Source organism: Perissodus microlepis, chromosome 3 (genome assembly GCF_051167445.1).
Source record: "Perissodus microlepis isolate ML-2025 ecotype Zambia chromosome 3, ASM5116744v1, whole genome shotgun sequence".
Classification (NCBI taxonomy): domain Eukaryota; kingdom Metazoa; phylum Chordata; class Actinopteri; order Cichliformes; family Cichlidae; genus Perissodus; species Perissodus microlepis.
In genome coordinates, this window is record NC_140463.1 from 46,949,628 (window position 1) to 46,974,304 (window position 24,677).

Consider the following 24,677-nt stretch of genomic DNA (forward strand, 5'->3'; position numbering starts at 1 on the left):
CTCTACAGCATTCTGTTTACACCTGCTATCATTCAATCATCTTTCCTAACATAATACTAGTCCACTAGTTTACATATCACCTCTCATCCCACTAAGTGAACTGGACAAGATGATAAAACAGAAAGGCATGCTTAAGATGTTATCTGGTCTTCATTGCATGTGTATATGTCTTAATAGGATTAATGCATTTTCTGTTTGTGTGTGTGATTTTTGTGTGCCTCTCCTCCTTGCAGTGTTTCAGACACTTTTCAATTCTCCACTCAAAGGCAGTCGCTTTTCCTCCCCAGGTTCCTTAGCCCAATTTGATCTCCCACACTAAACAACAGCGTTCTTCCATGTCTCCTCCCCCTCCTTCCACTGAAGTCTCGTCTCCCCCCTTGCAGCAGTCCATTGCATCTCCATCCATCCAGTCATGATGATGGTGTTTTCTCCTTGCTGATGCCTTTTGCACATACTGCTGTTGCTGCTGGACCCCTCGCTGCTCAGGATACTGCTGTTGTCTCTTGACCTGCCATGTTGTTGCTTTTGGATCTGCATTTCGCGACAGTCAAGTGGAGGGTGCATCTGTCCTCTCAGTAAGTGAGTGAGACAGTAGACAGTGGTGAGGAGGGCTGTGCGAAAGCAAAAACACATAAATATGCCTGACACCCGTAAACGAAGCAGCATCTGGCTGCAGTTTAAAGACTTTTTTGTCTGTCTTGGTCTTGGTCTTGGTCTCGTCTCGACTTCGTCTCATCTTGGTCTTGGTCTCGGTCTCGTCTCAACTTCATCTCATCTTGGTCTCGGTCTCGGTCTTGGTCTCGTCTCGACTTCGTCTCATCTTGGTCTTGGTCTCGGTCTTGGTCTCGTCTCGACTTCGTCTCGACTTGTTCTTAGTCTTGTCTTGGTCTCGATACCCTCTGGTCTTGGTCTTGGTTTAGGCGGTCTTGACTGCAAGTCTAGTTGCACCAGTGGTGCCATGAGCAGTATCTATCTGCTGCTCATCAGCTGCTATGCCGTGGTTATTGTCACAATGTGGTGTATTTGGATCACTCAATCCTAAGTGGATATGGATATGATCCAGGATTGGATGTTTTGTCTAAAATTTGAAAGGAACAATTGTTCCTTTCCCCTTTGCTGTGTACTCTGCTGATGCTGTTTTCAAAACCTACCACACTCATGTACAGTATCAGTGTCACACTGAGATATTTCAAAGATAATAATAATACATTTTATTTGAAAGCGCCTTTCAAAACACTCAAGGTCACTGTACACATTAGAATAAAAAGCAACATAAAAGCAAGCAGTTCACACAATGGTAAAAGCATAAGACATAAACTAATAAAAGAGCAGAGTGGAGAGGTTATGTGGGATAAGCTATTTTGAACAAGTGAGTTTTGAGTTGGGACTTAAAGAGAGAGAAGGAAGAGATGTTTCTTAAATCAGGAGGTCGGGAATTCCAGAGTCGTGGAGCAGAGCAGCTGAAAGCCCTGCTCCCCATGGTGGCAAGACGGGGGGAGGGGACGGAGAGTGAAAGGGAAGAAGTAGATCTGAGACAACCAGATGGGGCGGTGATCTTAACCAGATCAGAGAGATATGGAGGGGAGAGATGATGAATAGCCTTAAATGTGTGCAAGAGTATTTTGAAATTGATGCGATATTTGACCGGGAGCCAGTGAAGCTGCTGCAGGACAGGAGTGATGTGGTGGATAGAAGGGGTCCTGGTGATGATACAGGCAGCAGAGTTCTGGACGCGTTGGAGCTTGTGGATGGATTTTTGAGTATAAAAAGAACCTGAATAAATACAAATAAAGGGAAAGAGCTGTCCAAACCTCTGTCTCTGACCATCTGTGTTAACACTTGAAATGGGAAACATGTAAATGTAACAAACATGTTAAAACATAAGAAATCAGGAAGGGGCAAAAAAAGCATTTTGCTAAAAAAAGATTTAGAGCAGAAGTTTTTAAAATGAAGATATATTGCATTTATTTACAATTAAAAACACACAGAGCAGAAAGTGTGTTACTGTTTTACATCCACAGACACACAAGAAAAGAAGCAGGCAACATGAGGTCAAGTTATGGCAATTTTATTTTTGTATGTCAGTACATGTATTCAGAATAGAGTTTTTAAAAAACAAACAAACGTCCCAAGTAAAGTTTGGGGGGATTTTTGTGAAAGAAAGGTTGAGAGAGGGGGAAGGAGGAAGATGCTGCTGGGTCAGTTCTTTCTCAGCAGTCTGCTCCAGAATCCCCTCCTGTCCTCGGCTTGCTTTTCTTTTGCCTTCAGCTCTTTTAAGGTTTTGTTGAGCTGCTCCTCGGCATCTTTAAATGTTTCTTTCAGCTGCTGTTTGGCCAGTTTCCCTTTGTGTTTGAGGAGCTCTTTAGCTTCCTTTTTGTGCTTTTGTATTTCTTTAAGTTCATCTTTGCAGCCTTTCTTGCTCACCGTCGTTTCTTTCTTGAATACCTTCAACTCAATTTTCTCTTCTGCAAGTTCCTCTTGCACTTTCATCAGTTCCTTCTTCATGTTTTGAGTGTAACTCTTTGTATCTTCCATTTCTTTCTTTGCTTCCTGTATTTTAATTTTCTCTTCCTCCAACACTTTTTGAGCTTCCAACAATTCTTTCTTCATATTTTCAATCTCATTTTCTGCCTCGTGTTTACATTTTTTCTCCTCTTCAAGTTGTTGCTTCACATGCAGTAATTCCTTCCTTAGTGTTTCAGCTTCAGCCATGACATTTGCAGCTTCTTGTGTTTCCAACTGCATTTTCCTTTTTTCCTCTTCAAAAGCTTCCTGCACCTCCTGTAATTCCTGCATCACATTTCCTGCCTCCTTCTTTGCAGTTTGATATTTATTTTTGGCTTCTTGTGCTGTGCTTTTCTCTTCCTCCAATGCTTTTTGAGCTTCCAACAGTTCTTTCTTCATGTTTTCATTCTCGTTTTCTGCCTGTTGTTTTCTCATCTTCTCTCCTTTAAGTTTGAGACCCACATGCAGTAATTCCTGCAATACTACTTCAGTTTCAAACTTTGAATTTTTAGCTTCTCCTCTTGATTTTTCTGCCTCTTCTTTTAATTTGACATTTTCAGCCTGTATCATTTGAAATTTAAAATGAATCAGCTGTACTGTATTGTGAGGTGAAGCACTCGCCGATCCTCTTCTCCATCTCCCTTCATTCATTTTGGCCTTTTAAACAAAGGAACCAACGTTTTGTAGAGGAGTGAAGTGAAGTTTTCGATGTTTCTTCGTCAACTGTCGTTTGTCCTGCACAGAGATGCTGCTGTAGATGTGTCTCTAGCTGTGTCTGGATACAATGAAACATGCTGTAACTAAGTGCTTGTGTTGCACAGTTCTACTAAACATTCCATTTCATGCATGCTCCGCCCACATGGTCAGGAATGTCAGGTGCTGCATCTCCAAATGCTGCTCCCGTTGCCTAGCAATAACAGCTGTTTACTTTTTGGGGTCTGGTTCATTGTTTAATAAAGAAAACATGTCCAAGTATTGGGTGCTGAGGCTCAGCGCATATTCTAGCCTGCTGTGTGGGTGGGCAGCTAGAAATCACTGGTGGGCAACATGAGTGAGGAGAAAACTGGAGCAGCCAAGCAGGGAGCTGCAGGTTGCTGGTTTGAGTCTCTGTTCAGATGCTGGTGTCTCCTCTCTCTGAGATGTCTGCAAACAGTCCCAGATAAAACAATAAGGATAATAAACAAACACGTGACTAAAATAACAATTATGACTCTGATGTGTTTCATGTGTAGCAGGATGGCCTCTATACAGCAGTCGCTGCAAGCATCCACATCGCCACACTTACGTTTCTTGAAGCAGGCGTGCTGGGCTCCTCCTAAGGAAAGTTTGAAACTTCATTTCCTTCATGCTGGTGAACTTTTTACCAAATATTTTCATCAAAGCTTCTCCATCACTGACAGGGATTGTTTGGATCTTCACACTCATCTCCACCAACCCTAAAAAATGAGTCTCACTTTGCTCATATAATGCCAGGAGTGTCTCCATATTCCACAAAAGTCTATGCAAACATGTAACAGTATCCCATATTCATAGAAATATTATTGATATTATAACAAAAGCTGTCACCAACACAATTGTCCCAAGTGCTTTTTTAAACAGGATTTTCAACCAGAGGATTTCCCTATAGCTTAATTTTTTTTCAATATTTTGTACACAACAACAGAATCATTTCAGAAAAACTCAAAATGACTGGTGTCAATATTATTTGCCCCACAAAAAAGGTCAAATATAAAAAAATATTGCAAATATTGCACAGTGAAAAGGCACTACAGCTCAGTTGTTGCCACTCGCCTTTGTCCTCCTGTCTCCCCTCCCTCTCCCCTCCAACGAGGAGTTAAACAGTTTGATGGCGTGTGGGACAAAGGAGTTTTTAAGCCTGTTGGTTCTTGACTTTGAGAGAAGCAACCTGTCGCTGAATAGGCTCCTCTGATTATTTACGAGCACGTGCAGAGGATGCCCAGCATTTTCCATAATGTCCATCAGTTTCTTTAATGTCCTTTTCTCTGCCACTGTCACCAAAGTGTCCAGCTTCATGCCGACCACAGAGCCAGCCTTCCTGATTGGTTTTTCCAGCCTGGATGAGTCCTTTGCTGTGCTGCTCCCCCAGCACACCACAGCATAGAACAGTACTCCTGCAACCACCGACTGATAAAACATCCTCAGGAGCTTCCTGCAGATGTTGAAGGACCTCAGCCTTCTGAGGAAGTACAGTCTGCTTTGGCCTTTTATGTACAGGTGCTGCGTGTTGCATGACCAAACAAAACTTTCAGTGCACTGTGAAAGTAAAACAACAAACAGACAGGAAGGCCTAGTTAGGACATATCTAAGCATGCTCTTCATCTTGGAAGGGTAATTCAAACCAAAACTAATTGGCAGGTTCAACTTGGTAACAAAAGAAAATGCCTCAGCCAGATAAATCCCCAAAACATTCATCCATCAGCCACACACACCACATAACACTGCTGTTCTATTAGATAATGAGTTTCTTCCCATGTAAGCAGGTGTGTGTCATGGTAAAACCTCCCCCACACATCAGAACCCAGAATCTATTAGTGCCACCCATTTTAAACCCTCTCTACAGCATTCTGTTTACACCTGCTATCATTCAATCATCTTTCCTAACATAATACTAGTCCACTAGTTTACATATCACCTCTCATCCCACTAAGTGAACTGGACAAGATGATAAAACAGAAAGGCATGCTTAAGATGTTATCTGGTCTTCATTGCATGTGAATATGTCTTAATAGGATTAATGCATTTTCTGTTTGTGTGTGTGATTTTTGTGTGCCTCTCCTCCTTGCAGTGTTTCAGACACTTTTCAATTCTCCACTCAAAGGCAGTCGCTTTTCCTCCCCAGGTTCCTTAGCCCAATTTGATCTCCCACACTAAACAACAGCGTTCTTCCATGTCTCCTCCCCCTCCTTCCACTGAAGTCTCGTCTCCCCCCTTGCAGCAGTCCATTGCATCTCCATCCATCCAGTCATGATGATGGTGTTTTCTCCTTGCTGATGCCTTTTGCACATACTGCTGTTGCTGCTGGACCCCTCGCTGCTCAGGATACTGCTGTTGTCTCTTGACCTGCCATGTTGTTGCTTTTGGATCTGCATTTCGCGACAGTCAAGTGGAGGGTGCGTCTGTCCTCTCAGTAAGTGAGTGAGACAGTAGACAGTGGTGAGGAGGGCTGTGCGAAAGCAAAAACACATAAATATGCCTGACACCCGTAAACGAAGCAGCATCTGGCTGCAGTTTAAAGACTTTTTTTTCTGTCTTGGTCTTGGTCTCGTCTCGACTTCGTCTCGACTTGTTCTTAGTCTTGTCTTGGTCTCGATACCCCCTGGTCTTGGTCTTGGTTTAGGCGTCTTGACTGCAAGTCTAGTTGCACCAGTGGTGCCATGAGCAGTATCTATCTGCTGCTCATCAGCTGCTATGCCGTGGTTATTGTCACAATGTGGTGTATTTGGATCACTCAATCCTAAGTGGATATGGATATGATCCAGGATTGGATGTTTTGTCTAAAATTTGAAAGGAACAATTGTTCCTTTCCCCTTTGCTGTGTACTCTGCTGATGCTGTTTTCAAAACCTACCACACTCATGTACAGTATCAGTGTCACACTGAGATATTTCAAAGATAATAATAATACATTTTATTTGAAAGCGCCTTTCAAAACACTCAAGGTCACTGTACACATTAGAAGAAAAAGCAACATAAAAGCAAGCAGTTCACACAATGGTAAAAGCATAAGACATAAACTAATAAAAGAGCAGAGTGGAGAGGTTATGTGGGATAAGCTATTTTGAACAAGTGAGTTTTGAGTTGGGACTTAAAGAGAGAGAAGGAAGAGATGTTTCTTAAATCAGGAGGTCGGGAATTCCAGAGTCGTGGAGCAGAGCAGCTGAAAGCCCTGCTCCCCATGGTGGCAAGACGGGGGGAGGGGACGGAGAGTGAAAGGGAAGAAGTAGATCTGAGACAACCAGATGGGGCGGTGATCTTAACCAGATCAGAGAGATATGGAGGGGAGAGATGATGAATAGCCTTAAATGTGTGCAAGAGTATTTTGAAATTGATGCGATATTTGACCGGGAGCCAGTGAAGCTGCTGCAGGACAGGAGTGATGTGGTGGATAGAAGGGGTCCTGGTGATGATACAGGCAGCAGAGTTCTGGACGCGTTGGAGCTTGTGGATGGATTTTTGAGTATAAAAATAACCTGAATAAATACAAATAAAGGGAAAGAGCTGTCCAAACCTCTGTCTCTGACCATCTGTGTTAACACTTGAAATGGGAAACATGTAAATGTAACAAACATGTTAAAACATAAGAAATCAGGAAGGGGCAAAAAAAGCATTTTGCTAAAAAAAGATTTAGAGCAGAAGTTTTTAAAATGAAGATATATTGCATTTATTTACAATTAAAAACACACAGAGCAGAAAGTGTGTTACTGTTTTACATCCACAGACACACAAGAAAAGAAGCAGGCAACATGAGGTCAAGTTATGGCAATTTTATTTTTGTATGTCAGTACATGTATTCAGAATAGAGTTTTTAAAAAACAAACAAACGTCCCAAGTAAAGTTTGGGGGGATTTTTGTGAAAGAAAGGTTGAGAGAGGGGGAAGGAGGAAGATGCTGCTGGGTCAGTTCTTTCTCAGCAGTCTGCTCCAGAATCCCCTCCTGTCCTCGGCTTGCTTTTCTTTTGCCTTCAGCTCTTTTAAGGTTTTGTTGAGCTGCTCCTCGGCATCTTTAAATGTTTCTTTCAGCTGCTGTTTGGCCAGTTTCCCTTTGTGTTTGAGGAGCTCTTTAGCTTCCTTTTTGTGCTTTTGTATTTCTTTAAGTTCATCTTTGCAGCCTTTCTTGCTCACCGTCGTTTCTTTCTTGAATACCTTCAACTCAATTTTCTCTTCTGCAAGTTCCTCTTGCACTTTCATCAGTTCCTTCTTCATGTTTTGAGTGTAACTCTTTGTATCTTCCATTTCTTTCTTTGCTTCCTGTATTTTAATTTTCTCTTCCTCCAACACTTTTTGAGCTTCCAACAATTCTTTCTTCATATTTTCAATCTCATTTTCTGCCTCGTGTTTACATTTTTTCTCCTCTTCAAGTTGTTGCTTCACATGCAGTAATTCCTTCCTTAGTGTTTCAGCTTCAGCCATTACATTTGCAGCTTCTTGTGTTTCCAACTGCATTTTCCTTTTTTCCTCTTCAAAAGCTTCCTGCACCTCCTGTAATTCCTGCATCACATTTCCTGCCTCCTTCTTTGCAGTTTGATATTTATTTTTGGCTTCTTGTGCTGTGCTTTTCTCTTCCTCCAATGCTTTTTGAGCTTCCAACAGTTCTTTCTTCATGTTTTCATTCTCGTTTTCTGCCTGTTGTTTTCTCATCTTCTCTCCTTTAAGTTTGAGACCCACATCCAGTAATTCCTGCAATACTACTTCAGTTTCAAACTTTGAATTTTTAGCTTCTCCTCTTGATTTTTCTGCCTCTTCTTTTAATTTGACATTTTCAGCCTGTATCATTTGAAATTTAAAATGAATCAGCTGTACTGTATTGTGAGGTGAAGCACTCGCCGATCCTCTTCTCGATCTCCCTTCATTCATTTTGGCCTTTTAAACAAAGGAACCAACGTTTTGTAGAGGAGTGAAGTGAAGTTTTCGATGTTTCTTCGTCAACTGTCGTTTGTCCTGCACAGAGATGCTGCTGTAGATGTGTCTCTAGCTGTGTCTGGATACAATGAAACATGCTGTAACTAAGTGCTTGTGTTGCACAGTTCTACTGAACATTCCATTTCATGCATGCTCCGCCCACATGGTCAGGAATGTCAGGTGCTGCATCTCCAAATGCTGCTCCCGTTGCGTAGCAATAACAGCTGTTTACTTTTTGGGGTCTGGTTCATTGTTTAATAAAGAAAACATGTCCAAGTATTGGGTGCTGAGGCTCAGCGCATATTCTAGCCTGCTGTGTGGGTGGGCAGCTAGAAATCACTGGTGGGCAACATGAGTGAGGAGAAAACTGGAGCAGCCAAGCAGGGAGCTGCAGGTTGCTGGTTTGAGTCTCTGTTCAGATGCTGGTGTCTCCTCTCTCTGAGATGTCTGCAAACAGTCCCAGATAAAACAATAAGGATAATAAACAAACACGTGACTAAAATAACAATTATGACTCTGATGTGTTTCATGTGTAGCAGGATGGCCTCTATACAGCAGTCGCTGCAAGCATCCACATCGCCACACTTACGTTTCTTGAAGCAGGCGTGCTGGGCTCCTCCTAAGGAAAGTTTGAAACTTCATTTCCTTCATGCTGGTGAACTTTTTACCAAATATTTTCATCAAAGCTTCTCCATCACTGACAGGGATTGTTTGGATCTTCACACTCATCTCCACCAACCCTAAAAAATGAGTCTCACTTTGCTCATATAATGCCAGGAGTGTCTCCATATTCCACAAAAGTCTATGCAAACATGTAACAGTATCCCATATTCATAGAAATATTATTGATATTATAACAAAAGCTGTCACCAACACAATTGTCCCAAGTGCTTTTTTAAACAGGATTTTCAACCAGAGGATTTCCCTATAGCTTAATTTTTTTTCAATATTTTGTACACAACAACAGAATCATTTCAGAAAAACTCAAAATGACTGGTGTCAATATTATTTGCCCCACAAAAAAGGTCAAATATAAAAAAATATTGCAAATATTGCACAGTGAAAAGGCACTACAGCTCAGTTGTTCCCACTCGCCTTTGTCCTCCTGTCTCCCCTCCCTCTCCCCTCCAACGAGGAGTTAAACAGTTTGATGGCGTGTGGGACAAAGGAGTTTTTAAGCCTGTTGGTTCTTGACTTTGAGAGAAGCAACCTGTCGCTGAATAGGCTCCTCTGATTATTTACGAGCACGTGCAGAGGATGCCCAGCATTTTCCATAATGTCCATCAGTTTCTTTAATGTCCTTTTCTCTGCCACTGTCACCAAAGTGTCCAGCTTCATGCCGACCACAGAGCCAGCCTTCCTGATTGGTTTTTCCAGCCTGGATGAGTCCTTTGCTGTGCTGCTCCCCCAGCACACCACAGCATAGAACAGTACTCCTGCAACCACCGACTGATAAAACATCCTCAGGAGCTTCCTGCAGATGTTGAAGGACCTCAGCCTTCTGAGGAAGTACAGTCTGCTTTGGCCTTTTATGTACAGGTGCTGCGTGTTGCATGACCAAACAAAACTTTCAGTGCACTGTGAAAGTAAAAAAACAAACAGACAGGAAGGCCTAGTTAGGACATATCTAAGCATGCTCTTCATCTTGGAAGGGTAATTCAAACCAAAACTAATTGGCAGGTTCAACTTGGTAACAAAAGAAAATGCCTCAGCCAGATAAATCCCCAAAACATTCATCCATCAGCCACACACACCACATAACACTGCTGTTCTATTAGATAATGAGTTTCTTCCCATGTAAGCAGGTGTGTGTCATGGTAAAACCTCCCCCACACATCAGAACCCAGAATCTATTAGTGCCACCCATTTTAAACCCTCTCTACAGCATTCTGTTTACACCTGCTATCATTCAATCATCTTTCCTAACATAATACTAGTCCACTAGTTTACATATCACCTCTCATCCCACTAAGTGAACTGGACAAGATGATAAAACAGAAAGGCATGCTTAAGATGTTATCTGGTCTTCATTGCATGTGTATATGTCTTAATAGGATTAATGCATTTTCTGTTTGTGTGTGTGATTTTTGTGTGCCTCTCCTCCTTGCAGTGTTTCAGACACTTTTCAATTCTCCACTCAAAGGCAGTCGCTTTTCCTCCCCAGGTTCCTTAGCCCAATTTGATCTCCCACACTAAACAACAGCGTTCTTCCATGTCTCCTCCCCCTCCTTCCACTGAAGTCTCGTCTCCCCCCTTGCAGCAGTCCATTGCATCTCCATCCATCCAGTCATGATGATGGTGTTTTCTCCTTGCTGATGCCTTTTGCACATACTGCTGTTGCTGCTGGACCCCTCGCTGCTCAGGATACTGCTGTTGTCTCTTGACCTGCCATGTTGTTGCTTTTGGATCTGCATTTCGCGACAGTCAAGTGGAGGGTGCGTCTGTCCTCTCAGTAAGTGAGTGAGACAGTAGACAGTGGTGAGGAGGGCTGTGCGAAAGCAAAAGCACATAAATATGCCTGACACCCGTAAACGAAGCAGCATCTGGCTGCAGTTTAAAGACTTTTTTGTCTGTCTTGGTCTTGGTCTTGGTCTCGTCTCGACTTCGTCTCATCTTGGTCTCCGTCTCGACTTGTTCTTAGTCTTGTCTTGGTCTCGATACCCTCTGGTCTTGGTCTTGGTTTAGGCGGTCTTGACTGCAAGTCTAGTTGCACCAGTGGTGCCATGAGCAGTATCTATCTGCTGCTCATCAGCTGCTATGCCGTGGTTATTGTCACAATGTGGTGTATTTGGATCACTCAATCCTAAGTGGATATGGATATGATCCAGGATTGGATGTTTTGTATAAAATTTGAAAGGAACAATTGTTCCTTTCCCCTTTGCTGTGTACTCTGCTGATGCTGTTTTCAAAACCTACCACACTCATGTACAGTATCAGTGTCACACTGAGATATTTCAAAGATAATAATAATACATTTTATTTGAAAGCGCCTTTCAAAACACTCAAGGTCACTGTACACATTAGAATAAAAAGCAACATAAAAGCAAGCAGTTCACACAATGGTAAAAGCATAAGACATAAACTAATAAAAGAGCAGAGTGGAGAGGTTATGTGGGATAAGCTATTTTGAACAAGTGAGTTTTGAGTTGGGACTTAAAGAGAGAGAAGGAAGAGATGTTTCTTAAATCAGGAGGTCGGGAATTCCAGAGTCGTGGAGCAGAGCAGCTGAAAGCCCTGCTCCCCATGGTGGCAAGACGGGGGGAGGGGACGGAGAGTGAAAGGGAAGAAGTAGATCTGAGACAACCAGATGGGGCGGTGATCTTAACCAGATCAGAGAGATATGGAGGGGAGAGATGATGAATAGCCTTAAATGTGTGCAAGAGTATTTTGAAATTGATGCGATATTTGACCGGGAGCCAGTGAAGCTGCTGCAGGACAGGAGTGATGTGGTGGATAGAAGGGGTCCTGGTGATGATACAGGCAGCAGAGTTCTGGACGCGTTGGAGCTTGTGGATGGATTTTTGAGTATAAAAAGAACCTGAATAAATACAAATAAAGGGAAAGAGCTGTCCAAACCTCTGTCTCTGACCATCTGTGTTAACACTTGAAATGGGAAACATGTAAATGTAACAAACATGTTAAAACATAAGAAATCAGGAAGGGGCAAAAAAAGCATTTTGCTCAAAAAAGATTTAGAGCAGAAGTTTTTAAAATGAAGATATATTGCATTTATTTACAATTAAAAACACACAGAGCAGAAAGTGTGTTACTGTTTTACATCCACAGACACACAAGAAAAGAAGCAGGCAACATGAGGTCAAGTTATGGCAATTTTATTTTTGTATGTCAGTACATGTATTCAGAATAGAGTTTTTAAAAAACAAACAAACGTCCCAAGTAAAGTTTGGGGGGATTTTTGTGAAAGAAAGGTTGAGAGAGGGGGAAGGAGGAAGATGCTGCTGGGTCAGTTCTTTCTCAGCAGTCTGCTCCAGAATCCCCTCCTGTCCTCGGCTTGCTTTTCTTTTGCCTTCAGCTCTTTTAAGGTTTTGTTGAGCTGCTCCTCGGCATCTTTAAATGTTTCTTTCAGCTGCTGTTTGGCCAGTTTCCCTTTGTGTTTGAGGAGCTCTTTAGCTTCCTTTTTGTGCTTTTGTATTTCTTTAAGTTCATCTTTGCAGCCTTTCTTGCTCACCGTCGTTTCTTTCTTGAATACCTTCAACTCAATTTTCTCTTCTGCAAATTCCTCTTGCACTTTCATCAGTTCCTTCTTCATGTTTTGAGTGTAACTCTTTGTATCTTCCATTTCTTTCTTTGCTTCCTGTATTTTAATTTTCTCTTCCTCCAACACTTTTTGAGCTTCCAACAATTCTTTCTTCATATTTTCAATCTCATTTTCTGCCTCGTGTTTACATTTTTTCTCCTCTTCAAGTTGTTGCTTCACATGCAGTAATTCCTTCCTTAGTGTTTCAGCTTCAGCCATTACATTTGCAGCTTCTTGTGTTTCCAACTGCATTTTCCTTTTTTCCTCTTCAAAAGCTTCCTGCACCTCCTGTAATTCCTGCATCACATTTCCTGCCTCCTTCTTTGCAGTTTGATATTTATTTTTGGCTTCTTGTGCTGTGCTTTTCTCTTCCTCCAATGCTTTTTGAGCTTCCAACAGTTCTTTCTTCATGTTTTCATTCTCGTTTTCTGCCTGTTGTTTTCTCATCTTCTCTCCTTTAAGTTTGAGACCCACATGCAGTAATTCCTGCAATACTACTTCAGTTTCAAACTTTGAATTTTTAGCTTCTCCTCTTGATTTTTCTGCCTCTTCTTTTAATTTGACATTTTCAGCCTGTATCATTTGAAATTTAAAATGAATCAGCTGTACTGTATTGTGAGGTGAAGCACTCGCCGATCCTCTTCTCCATCTCCCTTCATTCATTTTGGCCTTTTAAACAAAGGAACCAACGTTTTGTAGAGGAGTGAAGTGAAGTTTTCGATGTTTCTTCGTCAACTGTCGTTTGTCCTGCACAGAGATGCTGCTGTAGATGTGTCTCTAGCTGTGTCTGGATACAATGAAACATGCTGTAACTAAGTGCTTGTGTTGCACAGTTCTACTGAACATTCCATTTCATGCATGCTCCGCCCACATGGTCAGGAATGTCAGGTGCTGCATCTCCAAATGCTGCTCCCGTTGCGTAGCAATAACAGCTGTTTACTTTTTGGGGTCTGGTTCATTGTTTAATAAAGAAAACATGTCCAAGTATTGGGTGCTGAGGCTCAGCGCATATTCTAGCCTGCTGTGTGGGTGGGCAGCTAGAAATCACTGGTGGGCAACATGAGTGAGGAGAAAACTGGAGCAGCCAAGCAGGGAGCTGCAGGTTGCTGGTTTGAGTCTCTGTTCAGATGCTGGTGTCTCCTCTCTCTGAGATGTCTGCAAACAGTCCCAGATAAAACAATAAGGATAATAAACAAACACGTGACTAAAATAACAATTATGACTCTGATGTGTTTCATGTGTAGCAGGATGGCCTCTATACAGCAGTCGCTGCAAGCATCCACATCGCCACACTTACCTTTCTTTAAGCAGGCGTGCTGGGCTCCTCCTAAGGAAAGTTTGAAACTTCATTTCCTTCATGCTGGTGAACTTTTTACCAAATATTTTCATCAAAGCTTCTCCATCACTGACAGGGATTGTTTGGATCTTCACACTCATCTCCACCAACCCTAAAAAATGAGTCTCACTTTGCTCATATAATGCCAGGAGTGTCTCCATATTCCACAAAAGTCTATGCAAACATGTAACAGTATCCCATATTCATAGAAATATTATTGATATTATAACAAAAGCTGTCACCAACACAATTGTCCCAAGTGCTTTTTTAAACAGGATTTTCAACCAGAGGATTTCCCTATAGCTTAATTTTTTTTCAATATTTTGTACACAACAACAGAATCATTTCAGAAAAACTCAAAATGACTGGTGTCAATATTATTTGCCCCACAAAAAAGGTCGAATATAAAACAATATTGCAAATATTGCACAGTTGAAAAAAAAAGCACTACAGCTCAGTTGTTCCCGCCCTCCTTTGTCCTCCTGCCTCCCCTCCCTCTCCCCTCCAACGAGGAGTTTGATGGTGTTACGGATTCAAATATTGGGGATGGATACGAGAGGAAAAACCAAAATAACAACACTGGTCCGGCCGGGTTGAGTCAAACGATGATTTTAATGATCACACGCGTGGGAGATGGACACCGTACGCAGACAGCATCAGATCTCAAAATGGTGGAGCATTGATCAAACTCTTATAGCCTCTAGTGGCCCCACCTAATCATAAAAGCCTAAACATTCACATCCTTTCTCTCACACGGCGCCTAAGCTACGACCTTGGCTCCCTGTTTATCTGCTCCTGCTGAGATGGGGCAGAAAACCTCTCCAGTATGTTCTGTTCTCTTCTAATCAGACAAATAAGGCGATGACTTTCTGCGAACAGTATTTCTTATAACTCAGCAGTATAATGCATCATAAAACAATATCATTCATTCACCATAAATCAGCAGTCTAATGTAATGCAAATCAGTTTAACAAATGCAATAGTTATAACCTTCTTCTAATTCAGGAGAATAATGCAAACTAAAACTACATAATAATTCACAATCTTTAATTAGGGGTCTAACATGACATAAAATAATATTATAATCCCACACTGGCAAACTTCTCCCGATGTTTCCACTGAAGGGGTTGGAAGTTAAAAAGCGCTGAAGGTTAGGTTTGGAGTAAATCATGGATGTGTGCACGTGTTTGTGTGCAGCTTGTAGTGCAAACGTGCGTGCAGAATTCATGCAGACATGTGTAACTGGTCGTTTTGAGGTAGAAAAGAGTGATGCGTGGTCAAGCTGGTAGTTGAAAGTGTCAGTCAGAGTAGAAGAGCATTGTGTAAAAATGCAAGTAATAACAGAAAAGTGCAAGTCATTAATCGCATCACCCTGAAAAACCTGAGTAAGGAGTGCAGCTCCTGATGAAAGGAGGAGCACTGAAAACCAGGAAATGGTGTTTCTGGAACAGTCTGATGACTGAAGCTGGATGTTTGAAGTCTCAGTGAACTGCTTGTCTTTTCCCCACAGCTCCTCCCTCAGCGATGTATATGGCTATATGTTATGAACAATGTGCTGATGTCCGTATCAGGTAACAAACAGCGTGACACAAACGGAGAACATTGTGTCCACTCGATAATATGCTGCTCTAAAAAGGCTCCATCCTGCAGGGAAGTCGGCCCAGCTTTACTCGCACAGCCTGCCAGCTCTGTTTGAACAGAAAGGACATCTGCACAAGAAACACAGCAGACTGTCACTCAGCACCAACCGCCTCACTGAGCGGATCAGTCTCAGGTACGACACGCCATCACAGATGCAGGGAAACAGGAGCTGTAGGTGCAGCAGTATTAATTATGTGATGTATGATGCTACCACCTGATTTTGAGGAAGGAGGATACTGTAAACCCAATTTTGTCTGCTTGTTCTGACCTGGATATTCTCTGTTGGCCACAGAAAGTTTGCCATATCTGTAAAGATTCCTGACACTAAAGGTTGTAGGAGGTGCAGTGTAGGTAAGCAATGCCGAGTTACTCTGGTCAGTCTGTTTGTTCACGGAGAACAACTGCAGACACTTAGTCCTGCTCTCTCTGTTTCAGCAAGAAACCCATACACAGATAGCACATTTCTGTGCGGGGCTGTCCCATCTGGCCTGGTTTTATTCTTGTGGTATGAGCCTCTTCAGAAGTTCATGCATCTAAAGGTTTGTACAGATATGTCGAACTTGCCACCTGAATAAATGTCTTCCTTTCTAACTCTAACCCGATTTCCACAATGCAAACCAGCCATTAGACCTGAATTACATAAAAGTAGACAGACAGCACATCAGAATCTGAAGCTGAAGAATGTAATTGATTTTTTAATAACATATGCATACTTTTTATTCAAGCCCAACAAGATTTTAGAGACTTTAAACGTTGTATAAACGCCGTCCAAAAACACCAACAGCACCTTCTCTGGGTCCAAGCTCGTGTAACTGAATGGTTACCATGTGTTTTCTGTGCTACAGGAACAGTGTTATCAGCACACAGTTCAACGCCAGCATGCACCATTAGATCACATAGCAGACTAATTGACAGGTTTTTTGTGAATGTCTCGCACATTTCATAAAGATAATGTATGTACTGTGAGAACAGAGCTCTGTGTTAAGCCTGTCTGCAGTCCTAACACAGTGCTGCTTGGAGAAACACGCCTGTGTCACAACATTATGGAAAAGTGGCATCAGTCCAAAGACGTGCAGTTAGGGGACAGGTTCATTGGAAACGCTAAATTGCCCATAGGTGTGAATGTGTGCGAATGGTTGTCTGTGTCTATGTGTTAGCCCTGCCACAGACTGGGACGTGTCCAGGGTGCACCCCGCCTCTCGCCCTAAGACAGCTGGGACAGGCTCCAGCCCCCCGCCACCCTGAAAAAGGATAAGCGGAAGCAGACGGATGGATGGATGCTTGGATGGATGGATGCATAGACGGATGGATGGACAGATGGACGGCTGGATGGACGGATGGATGGATGCGCGAATGGACGGCTGGATGGACAGATGGATGGGTGGATGGATGGATGGGTGGATGGATGGATGGATGCATAGACGGATGGATGGACAGATGGATGGATGGATGGATGGATGGACGGCTGGATGAATGGATGGACGGGTGGATGGATGGCTGGATGGATGGCTGGATGGATGGATGGATGGATGGATGGATGGATGGATGGATGGATGGATGGACGGCTGGATGGATGGATGGCTGGATGGATGGCTGGATGGATGGATGGATGGATGGATGGATGGATGGGTGGATGGACAGCTGGATGGGTGGATGGATGGATGGACGGACGGCTAGATGGACGGCTGGATGGACGGCTGGATGGACAGCTGGATGGGTGGATGGATGGATGGGTGGATGGATGGATGGATGGACGGCTGGATGGACGGGTGGACGGATGAATGGATGGACAGCTGGATGGACGGCTGGACGGCTGGATGGGTGGATGGATGGACGGGTGGATGGACGGCTGGATGGACAGATGGGTGGATGGATGGGTGGATGGCATCGGTTTATCTTTAATCTCAAGATTTACTAATCATACAAGAATTCTGTTGTGCTGTTTTGGACGGTTGTATGAACAGGTTCAGCTCAGGTTTAACAAGCATCACTTAACCATCATGAGAATTTATTTAGTTTTTCTTGTTTTCCTTGGTGACTGTTTCACAGCAACTCGCCATCAGGCTCCCAGATTCTCTTCCGATATTTGAACTGCTGGTGTTGGCAACAGATGAGTTTCCTCAGCTGTGTGTTGGAGTGAGAGACTGTAGTAATGATAAACCACCAACCGGCCAACAGCTCAGGTTTGATATTATAGAGCTGAACGGCGCTCCTGTTCCAGTGCCAGGTAGGACCGTTTCTGAATTTCTCTGCTGACTTCCTGAAGCTTCAAGCTTCAACTTGTTTCAACAAGCTTCCTTCTTTCTGTGCGTCAGGAGTAGGGATGGGTACCGGTATCCGGTGCCATGATGGCACCGGTTCTGACATAAACGGTAGTAACCAGACCGAAAAGCAGCGCACATTTCGGTGCTTTATTTCGGTGCTTTATTTCGGTGCTTTTTTTTCCTGAGCTGTGATACACTTTAGATTCTAGCCAATCATTTTACGTTTCCGAGGATAGTAGGCGGGTCCAGGTACGTACGTTCTTTTAGAGCAGAGCTACAGATTAAAAATGCCCAAGGAGGACCGGTCAAATGTATGGCTGTACTTCACAGCAAAAGATGCAAACTCAGCAGCCTGCAACAAGTGCTTTAAGCTGATACTGTGATACTGTCAAAGGAGGTAACACCTCAAATCTGATGAAACACCTGGCGACGCATAGCGTTTTTTTTAAAAGCCGAGAAATGCGCCGTATTTGATAGCTTGCTGCGAGACCTCACTCCGTGCACATCTACTGCGGGTGGGTTGCCAGTTATCGGACCCGGAGCAACATCCCCCAAAAACCCGAAGAGGAGAGTCCTGGCCCCTAGCCCTGCCAGTGTAGCAGAAATGATGACGGATGATGATGCAGCAGCAGCCGTTCTTCTCTGCATGAGTAGCTTAATGTTGTTCGTGTGTAATTTACGTTGAGTAGGCTAACCACGTTATTACATTAATGCATGTAAGGTGAACTAGCAAACATCATCATAGCTACATGCGGCTGTCTTCTTGTTTGATGGCAGATACTCCCTTCACCCTGGCCAAAAAGGCTAAAATGACCAAAGAAAAAGTGGAAAACAGTTAAACATGAGAGGTTTTTGGATAAAGTTTGTGTTTTTTCCATTGTTTAAGCACTGCTTCCAGCCAAGAGTGATACCATATATGCCCCATAGCTGCAGAAAAGGCTAACATTGTTATCTTTTTACAAAAAAACAGCTGAACATGAGAGGTTTTTGGACAAAGTTGGTGTTCTCCATTCTTTAAGCACCGGTTTGAGCACCGTTTAAGCACCGGCACCGTTTCAAAAGTACCGGTTTGGCACCGGTATCGGATAAAACCTAAACGATACCCATCCCTAGTCAGGAGATAGTGGAGCACTCAGAGCCGTGCAGGTAACCCAGCTGGACCAAGACACTGTTCTCATCACCTTGGAAAGTAAGTCCCCTCGCATATTGTGAATCCTTCAAATGTCTTTCGTGCTCATTCTCAATCTGTGTACCATTTGGACAGGAACTGTAAAGATCGTGAACCTGCAAGGACTTCCATCCAGACAGCTGGCTGCAGAAATAGTCTTTGACTTCCCCATTGAAACACTAGGTAGAAATAATGACGTGACAAACAGAGTGAATGAGAGCTGATGTGTGTCCTGAAAGCTGAGTGACACCTCCTGTTCTGTCAGTCTGCTTGCAGGATAGTGTGCTGGCGTTCTGGAAGCATGGCCTCAAAGGGAGGAGTTTCCATTCAGATGAGGTGATGAACTAGTAAATCCATCCAGCGTTGGCTGAGCTTGTATCATGTGCTTATCATATTTGTTCTAAGTCATTACACATGTGAATTTTCACTTTATGTGCAGGTAACACAAGAAATTACAGATGAGAGTCGTGTGTTCAGAGTTCTGGGAACAAACAGGTATGTTAACAGTATGCTGACAAGAGCTATCAATCACTGTGAGAAACTAGTAATCCTAGAACATCAGAAGTAATCAGGATAGTATTTTTCTTGATACTATTGTTAATAGACCTGGAAGTGATTTTCAGAGTAGCATGTGGAAGTAGCATGAATTCTACTAGCATTAATGGTAGCATTAAAGCAGGAGTCACACTAGAGTGTTTGTTCTGTTGGTTACTCAGATCCAAGGATTTAGGAAATGCAGCCTATGTGTTTGCATGCAGCCCTCCAAAAAAAACCAGCCATTAAAGTTACCAACTACCGTCTACCTGACACTTTGTACAGAAAACTACTTTCCTTAGTGTTAATTTTCTTTATGCTAGTACCAAATCACAACAATAGTCACTTCAAGACACTGTATATTGTAAGGTAAAGGCCCTGCAATTATGGTGCACAAAGGTGAAAAACTCCCTTTTAGCAGGTGAAAACCTGAACCAGGCTGGGGGAGGGGCGGGCATCTGCTGCGATCGGTTGGGGGGGTGAGAGGAGGAAGACGGGACAAAGACAATCTGGGGAAGAGAGCCAGAGAATATTCTCAACTAATGATTGAATGCAGAGAGGTGTATAAACAGATAGTGAGTGAAAAGGGCGACTGAAGAAGAAACACATCAGGGGAACCCGCCAGCAGCCTAGACTTAGGCTAACTAAGGGAGGATTCAGGGAAGAAAGGAAAGTTGTAATCCTAATGTTAAAAGTAGAGAGGGTGTCCGTCTCCCAAACCCAAACTGGAAGCTGGTTCCACAGAAGTGGTGGCTGTAGCTCAGGTGGGGGAGCAGGTCACCTACTCCCCGTCTACATGCCAGATATCCTGCATGAAAGTTGCTCTCCGGTGCATCCGTCAGAGTATGAATGGGTGTGAACGGGTGAATGAGGCAAGCTTTGAGTGCTCAGAGTAGAAAAGCACTATATAAGAACCGGTCCATTTACCATTTACCAAGAGGGGCCTGGAAACCGAAGGGTCTGGCTCCCATTTTACTTTTAAATACTCGGAGCGAAGTGCTCTAATGGGGTGATATGGTACTATAAGGTCATTAAGATAAGACAGGGCCTGATTATTCAAAACCTTTTATGTGAGGATTTTGAATCTTTTATTCTGGAGCCAATAAATGTTCTGTTTCTAGTCCCTGTCAGGACTCTCGCTGCAGCATGTTGGATTAACTGAGAGCTTTTAGGACATCCTGATAATAACCTCAGCACTTCCTTTTGATCATTTTTGTGGGGGGAGGGGACATTAACACCAGATTTTCTCAAACAATTGACACACAACCTGTGAAAATGAATAATTTCAGTAACTACAAGTGTGTGTTTACATTTGGATCGTATAGATATCTGGCATTAAAGCTCAGTCTTCAGAAAATGTCCTTTTCTTTTTGATTTCTTTCAGAGCAGTCTGGATCTGATTTTTGACTAAATAATTAAAACTAATAATAATATATTACTATATTATATTACTAACAAATCCAGGACACCCCTGTTGATCCAGTAGCTCTTAATGAAGTTTGAAATAAGAATCGTGGTGAGTTCATTAGAAATATTTCACAATTTCTTTTTTAAATCAGTCATTACTGGAATCTTCTGAAGTGCAAAAACAGTGAGATTATATATGAGAAGGATGGACTCAAAGACTGTCGTGTATCACATATATATTACATAGATGTCCAAAATCAATGCATCATTAATGAAACTGAAACAAAAGTACTGAATTTCATGTGGAAGACCAAACCTCAGCATTCAGGAAAGTCTTATACAGGAGCAAAGATAATGGACGTTACCCGGAGTTTTCCACTGTGAAACCAGGAATAACAGCTTAAAAATGTTGTTGGATTTCTGTGATCTAAATCATTGTCAGCCTGGCAGGCAAATAGCGTGGACACCAAAGTTTGTGAACGTGATAACCTGAGAACAAAGACATGTAGGATTTTAAATCGGTACCATAGGTGTGTCTACTGGGAGGCTGAGGCTTAGCGCTGGTGGCTGCCAGTACTAAGTATTATTATACAACTGTGCCAACCCTTATTTAGTTGATCTTATCTTCTTTCCTTGTGTTTCAGTTAGTTTTTACTCAAACTGGGTGTAGAAGGAATCCTCGCAAAGGTTTCTTTTTCTTCTGTGTTATGTTTTATGTATTTCTCAGCTCTTTGCTTCCTTTTTTCTACTTTAAACTTGTTTGTATGCTGTTGTGTAAATGTTCACACTTATCATAAAGTTTAAAAAAGTAGTAGGCGTGGTGATGAGCAGGAACAGGAGTAAAACTCCAGTAAGTGTACCAGTACTGTACCAGTGTGTAGCATTAAAGTCAAACTACAGTGGTTGTAGTATCAGTAGAGTAGTGTTAGTACTAGAGGTGGGAGGAGTAGAAGCAGGTGGAGGCACTGGCTTTAGGTTAGTACTGCCTTTCTCTGGCTCTCCTTTACAACTCATCTCCTTCTCATTTGCTGACAATGTGCAGAGACATCATCCTTCAGAGCACACCGACTGATGACCCGTCAGCACTGAGCAGCCTGTACATCCTGACAGGACACGAAAGCAGCTACTGAGAGAGGACACGGGGCTTCTCTTTCGACGGTGTTACCAAAGAAAAGCACAGCCTGTCTGTAACTGTGGGGTGGAAACGATGCTCTGTTTCACTGAGGCTGTGCCAGGAAACGGTTCAATGCTGGGAATGACAAATGTTAGGAAGGTATCCTGCTGACTGTCCAGCCTTCACCTGTACACAAGACACCTGTCAAGGTCCTCGCTGGGGTTATAGTTGATAAAGCTTTCTAGCTTTTCTTGTCTATTCAGCTTACCTGCTTAAATCAGACCTTTCTGTTAAAGCTAATGCAGACTCCACTGATCAGCCCGCTCAGTGTGGACGGGAGAATAACCTGAACATGGCCTCTGGGACATCATCGTACTGATGTTATGAAGCGCTCAGCCAGGTTTTCTTCTTGATCAGACTGAGGGGCAGACTGAGTGTGTTTTGGTGCCTCAACATTCAGTCATATTCTGTAAAGCCATTTTCTGTCTGCATGCTGCACATAAACTCTTTGGACCAGAGTGCTGTGACACCTACACCTTACACCTGCAGGAGCTGCTCGGCCATAGAAAGCTGTTCTGTGAAGTGCACGGCTTTTTTGCCAGTGTTGATTTTATGGGTTTAATGTAATAACTAATTTTTCACATCATCGTCTGAGTCGTAATCCCAAAGAGGAAACCTGGAATGTAAAACTTGATGGACGCTCCAGCTGAAGAGTGAAGTGTCAGACTTTTAATGTATCTTTCAAGCATTAGCGTACTTACAATGGCAGAAACAGTGCCACGTCTAAAGCATAGGAGCCATCTTCATCTCATGCTTCCCATTGCATGCAAGTTTTTTCTCATCCTCAGATGGACAGAATTTGGTTTGCTGACTTCATTCAGTCACACCATACTAGAGCATAAAAAGTGGAAATAAACTGGTCAGTAAGAAAGTGTGATGCTTGAAAGTATAGCGTAAGGACAGCAGCAGCACTGCATTTACAGCTGATATGATGACTTCAGCATCTTTAAAGAACTGTGAAGGAATTATCAGTGCTAACACAACCTTAAGCACGTGATGTGACCATATACACTGCTTACACTCTCAGTATCCTTACTTAAAGAGAACATCTCAGAAAAAAGTACAGTTAGCAAGAAGCTTTGAGAACAAGGCAGTGTTATTGTATGCTAACCACCGTGGTGGTGTAGCTTGTCCTGATAAAAAGTGAATGTGGTCACATTATACTTGTTAACTAAAATGAAAAAATGAAATAATTCCACTACATGGGTAAAGATATTTATGATATTTATGGAAAGGATACTATAAAAGTAACACTGGCCTTTCCATGAGAGAAACTTGAAGTACAGTATGCATGTTGAGATTAATGTTTTTTTAATATGTTTTTGCTACTATGTGAAGATGTGATGTTATTAACAACACAGAATAGACAGAAATAAAGATTTTCATATCTCTTGGAGTTTTATGAAGAGTTTGTTGGGTTGTTCTTCTTTGAATGTGTGGATCGATGCTTCTACGATTTATATCGTAATCCTTCAATTTGTAAAAAACATTTTGAATTCCGTTTGAGAAGATAAATGAAGGTTCTTGCGTTCAAGTGGAGGCTCTAGCAGACTGAGAAAGTAACTGCATAACTGTGTTATTCCTGCACCCATAGCAGCAAGTAAGTGAAGGCAGTGATGAGCGCTGATGAGTTCTCAGATCACTCAGTCAGTCTCTGAACGTCACCTTTATTGTGATCGCGCACTTTAAGCTTTCATGCCTGTATTTTTGCACAATTGTGATAATACTGTATTGAAAGAAATCTGTGCACAGACGAACGTGGGGCGGCTTTGCTCAGGTAGTAGAGGAAGGTGCTTCAATCCCCGTCTGCATGCCAAATATCCCTGGGCAAGATACCAACCCAGAGTTGCTCTCCGAATGTGTGTGTGAACATTACACAGAAAGTGCTTACAGAGAAAAGTGCTTGCGTACACCTGAATGAGGCAAGTTTAGTGCTTTGAGTACTATATAAGAACCAGTCCATTTACATCGCCAAAGCACTCAATACTCTCTTTACGAAGTTCTCTGTAGTTTGTTTCTCCAGCACCATATTTGACCGCGGTCAAGTTTGCCCTCACTTACGAAGACACAGTCAAGCTAGCCGCACCTAAAATGTTGTTGCACTATTCTTATGCACATTACGGTACGGGTGCCGACTGGCTTAGAAACGCAGTCTTTTGTGTCCTGACACTATTGTACTTCACAATCCACTCCCAGTTTTGGTTCATCTCCACTCTTCACCCTGTGATCCACAGCCCAAATTACTGTACGAGAAAATTTACAGTAAAATTTACCCAATATACAGTACTGTACTTTTAATATCCTCATCTTTGAGCTCAGATTACACAAACACTGTAAGAGGTGACAGAGATATTTCACTAGATTCTGACTCTAGGCCATCTCCACTTTTTACCCAGTGATCCACACCCAAAATTACTGTACAGTTTTCCAGAAAATCAACAGTAAACTTTACCAAATTTAGAGTACTGTACTATATATTTTCTCATCTTTGAGCTCAGATTACAGGAAACTGTAAGAGGTGACACATATCTCGATAGATTCTGACTCTGGGTGACCCCCACTCTTCAGCCTGTGATCCACGCCCAAAATTACTGTACTGTTTCTGAGATTGCTGTGTTAACCCTCTCAAGGCAGGCGTTGCAGATTTGCAGCAGTTAAAAGCTAACAACCTGATCACCCCACATACATATTTTATGAGTTTTTTTACTCAGAAGTACCACTGCAGGTATTCTTTTGTGCATTAGCAACAAAA

General features: G+C 42.5%; 1 protein-coding gene across 1 annotated transcript; it reads left to right on the top strand.

Moving 5' to 3' along the window:
- The first annotated feature begins 17,701 nt into the window (after nt 1-17,701).
- Nucleotides 17,702-23,327, top strand: LOC146391698 (mitogen-activated protein kinase kinase kinase kinase 2-like). The gene is made up of 6 exons (XM_084922886.1): nt 17,702-17,711; nt 18,760-18,831; nt 18,907-18,993; nt 19,076-19,146; nt 19,250-19,305; nt 21,794-23,327. Exons 1-6 carry the CDS (start codon nt 17,702-17,704, stop codon nt 21,879-21,881), a joined length of 384 nt encoding a protein of 127 aa, XP_084779012.1. The 3' UTR covers nt 21,882-23,327.
- Nucleotides 23,328-24,677: the final 1,350 nt, after the last annotated feature.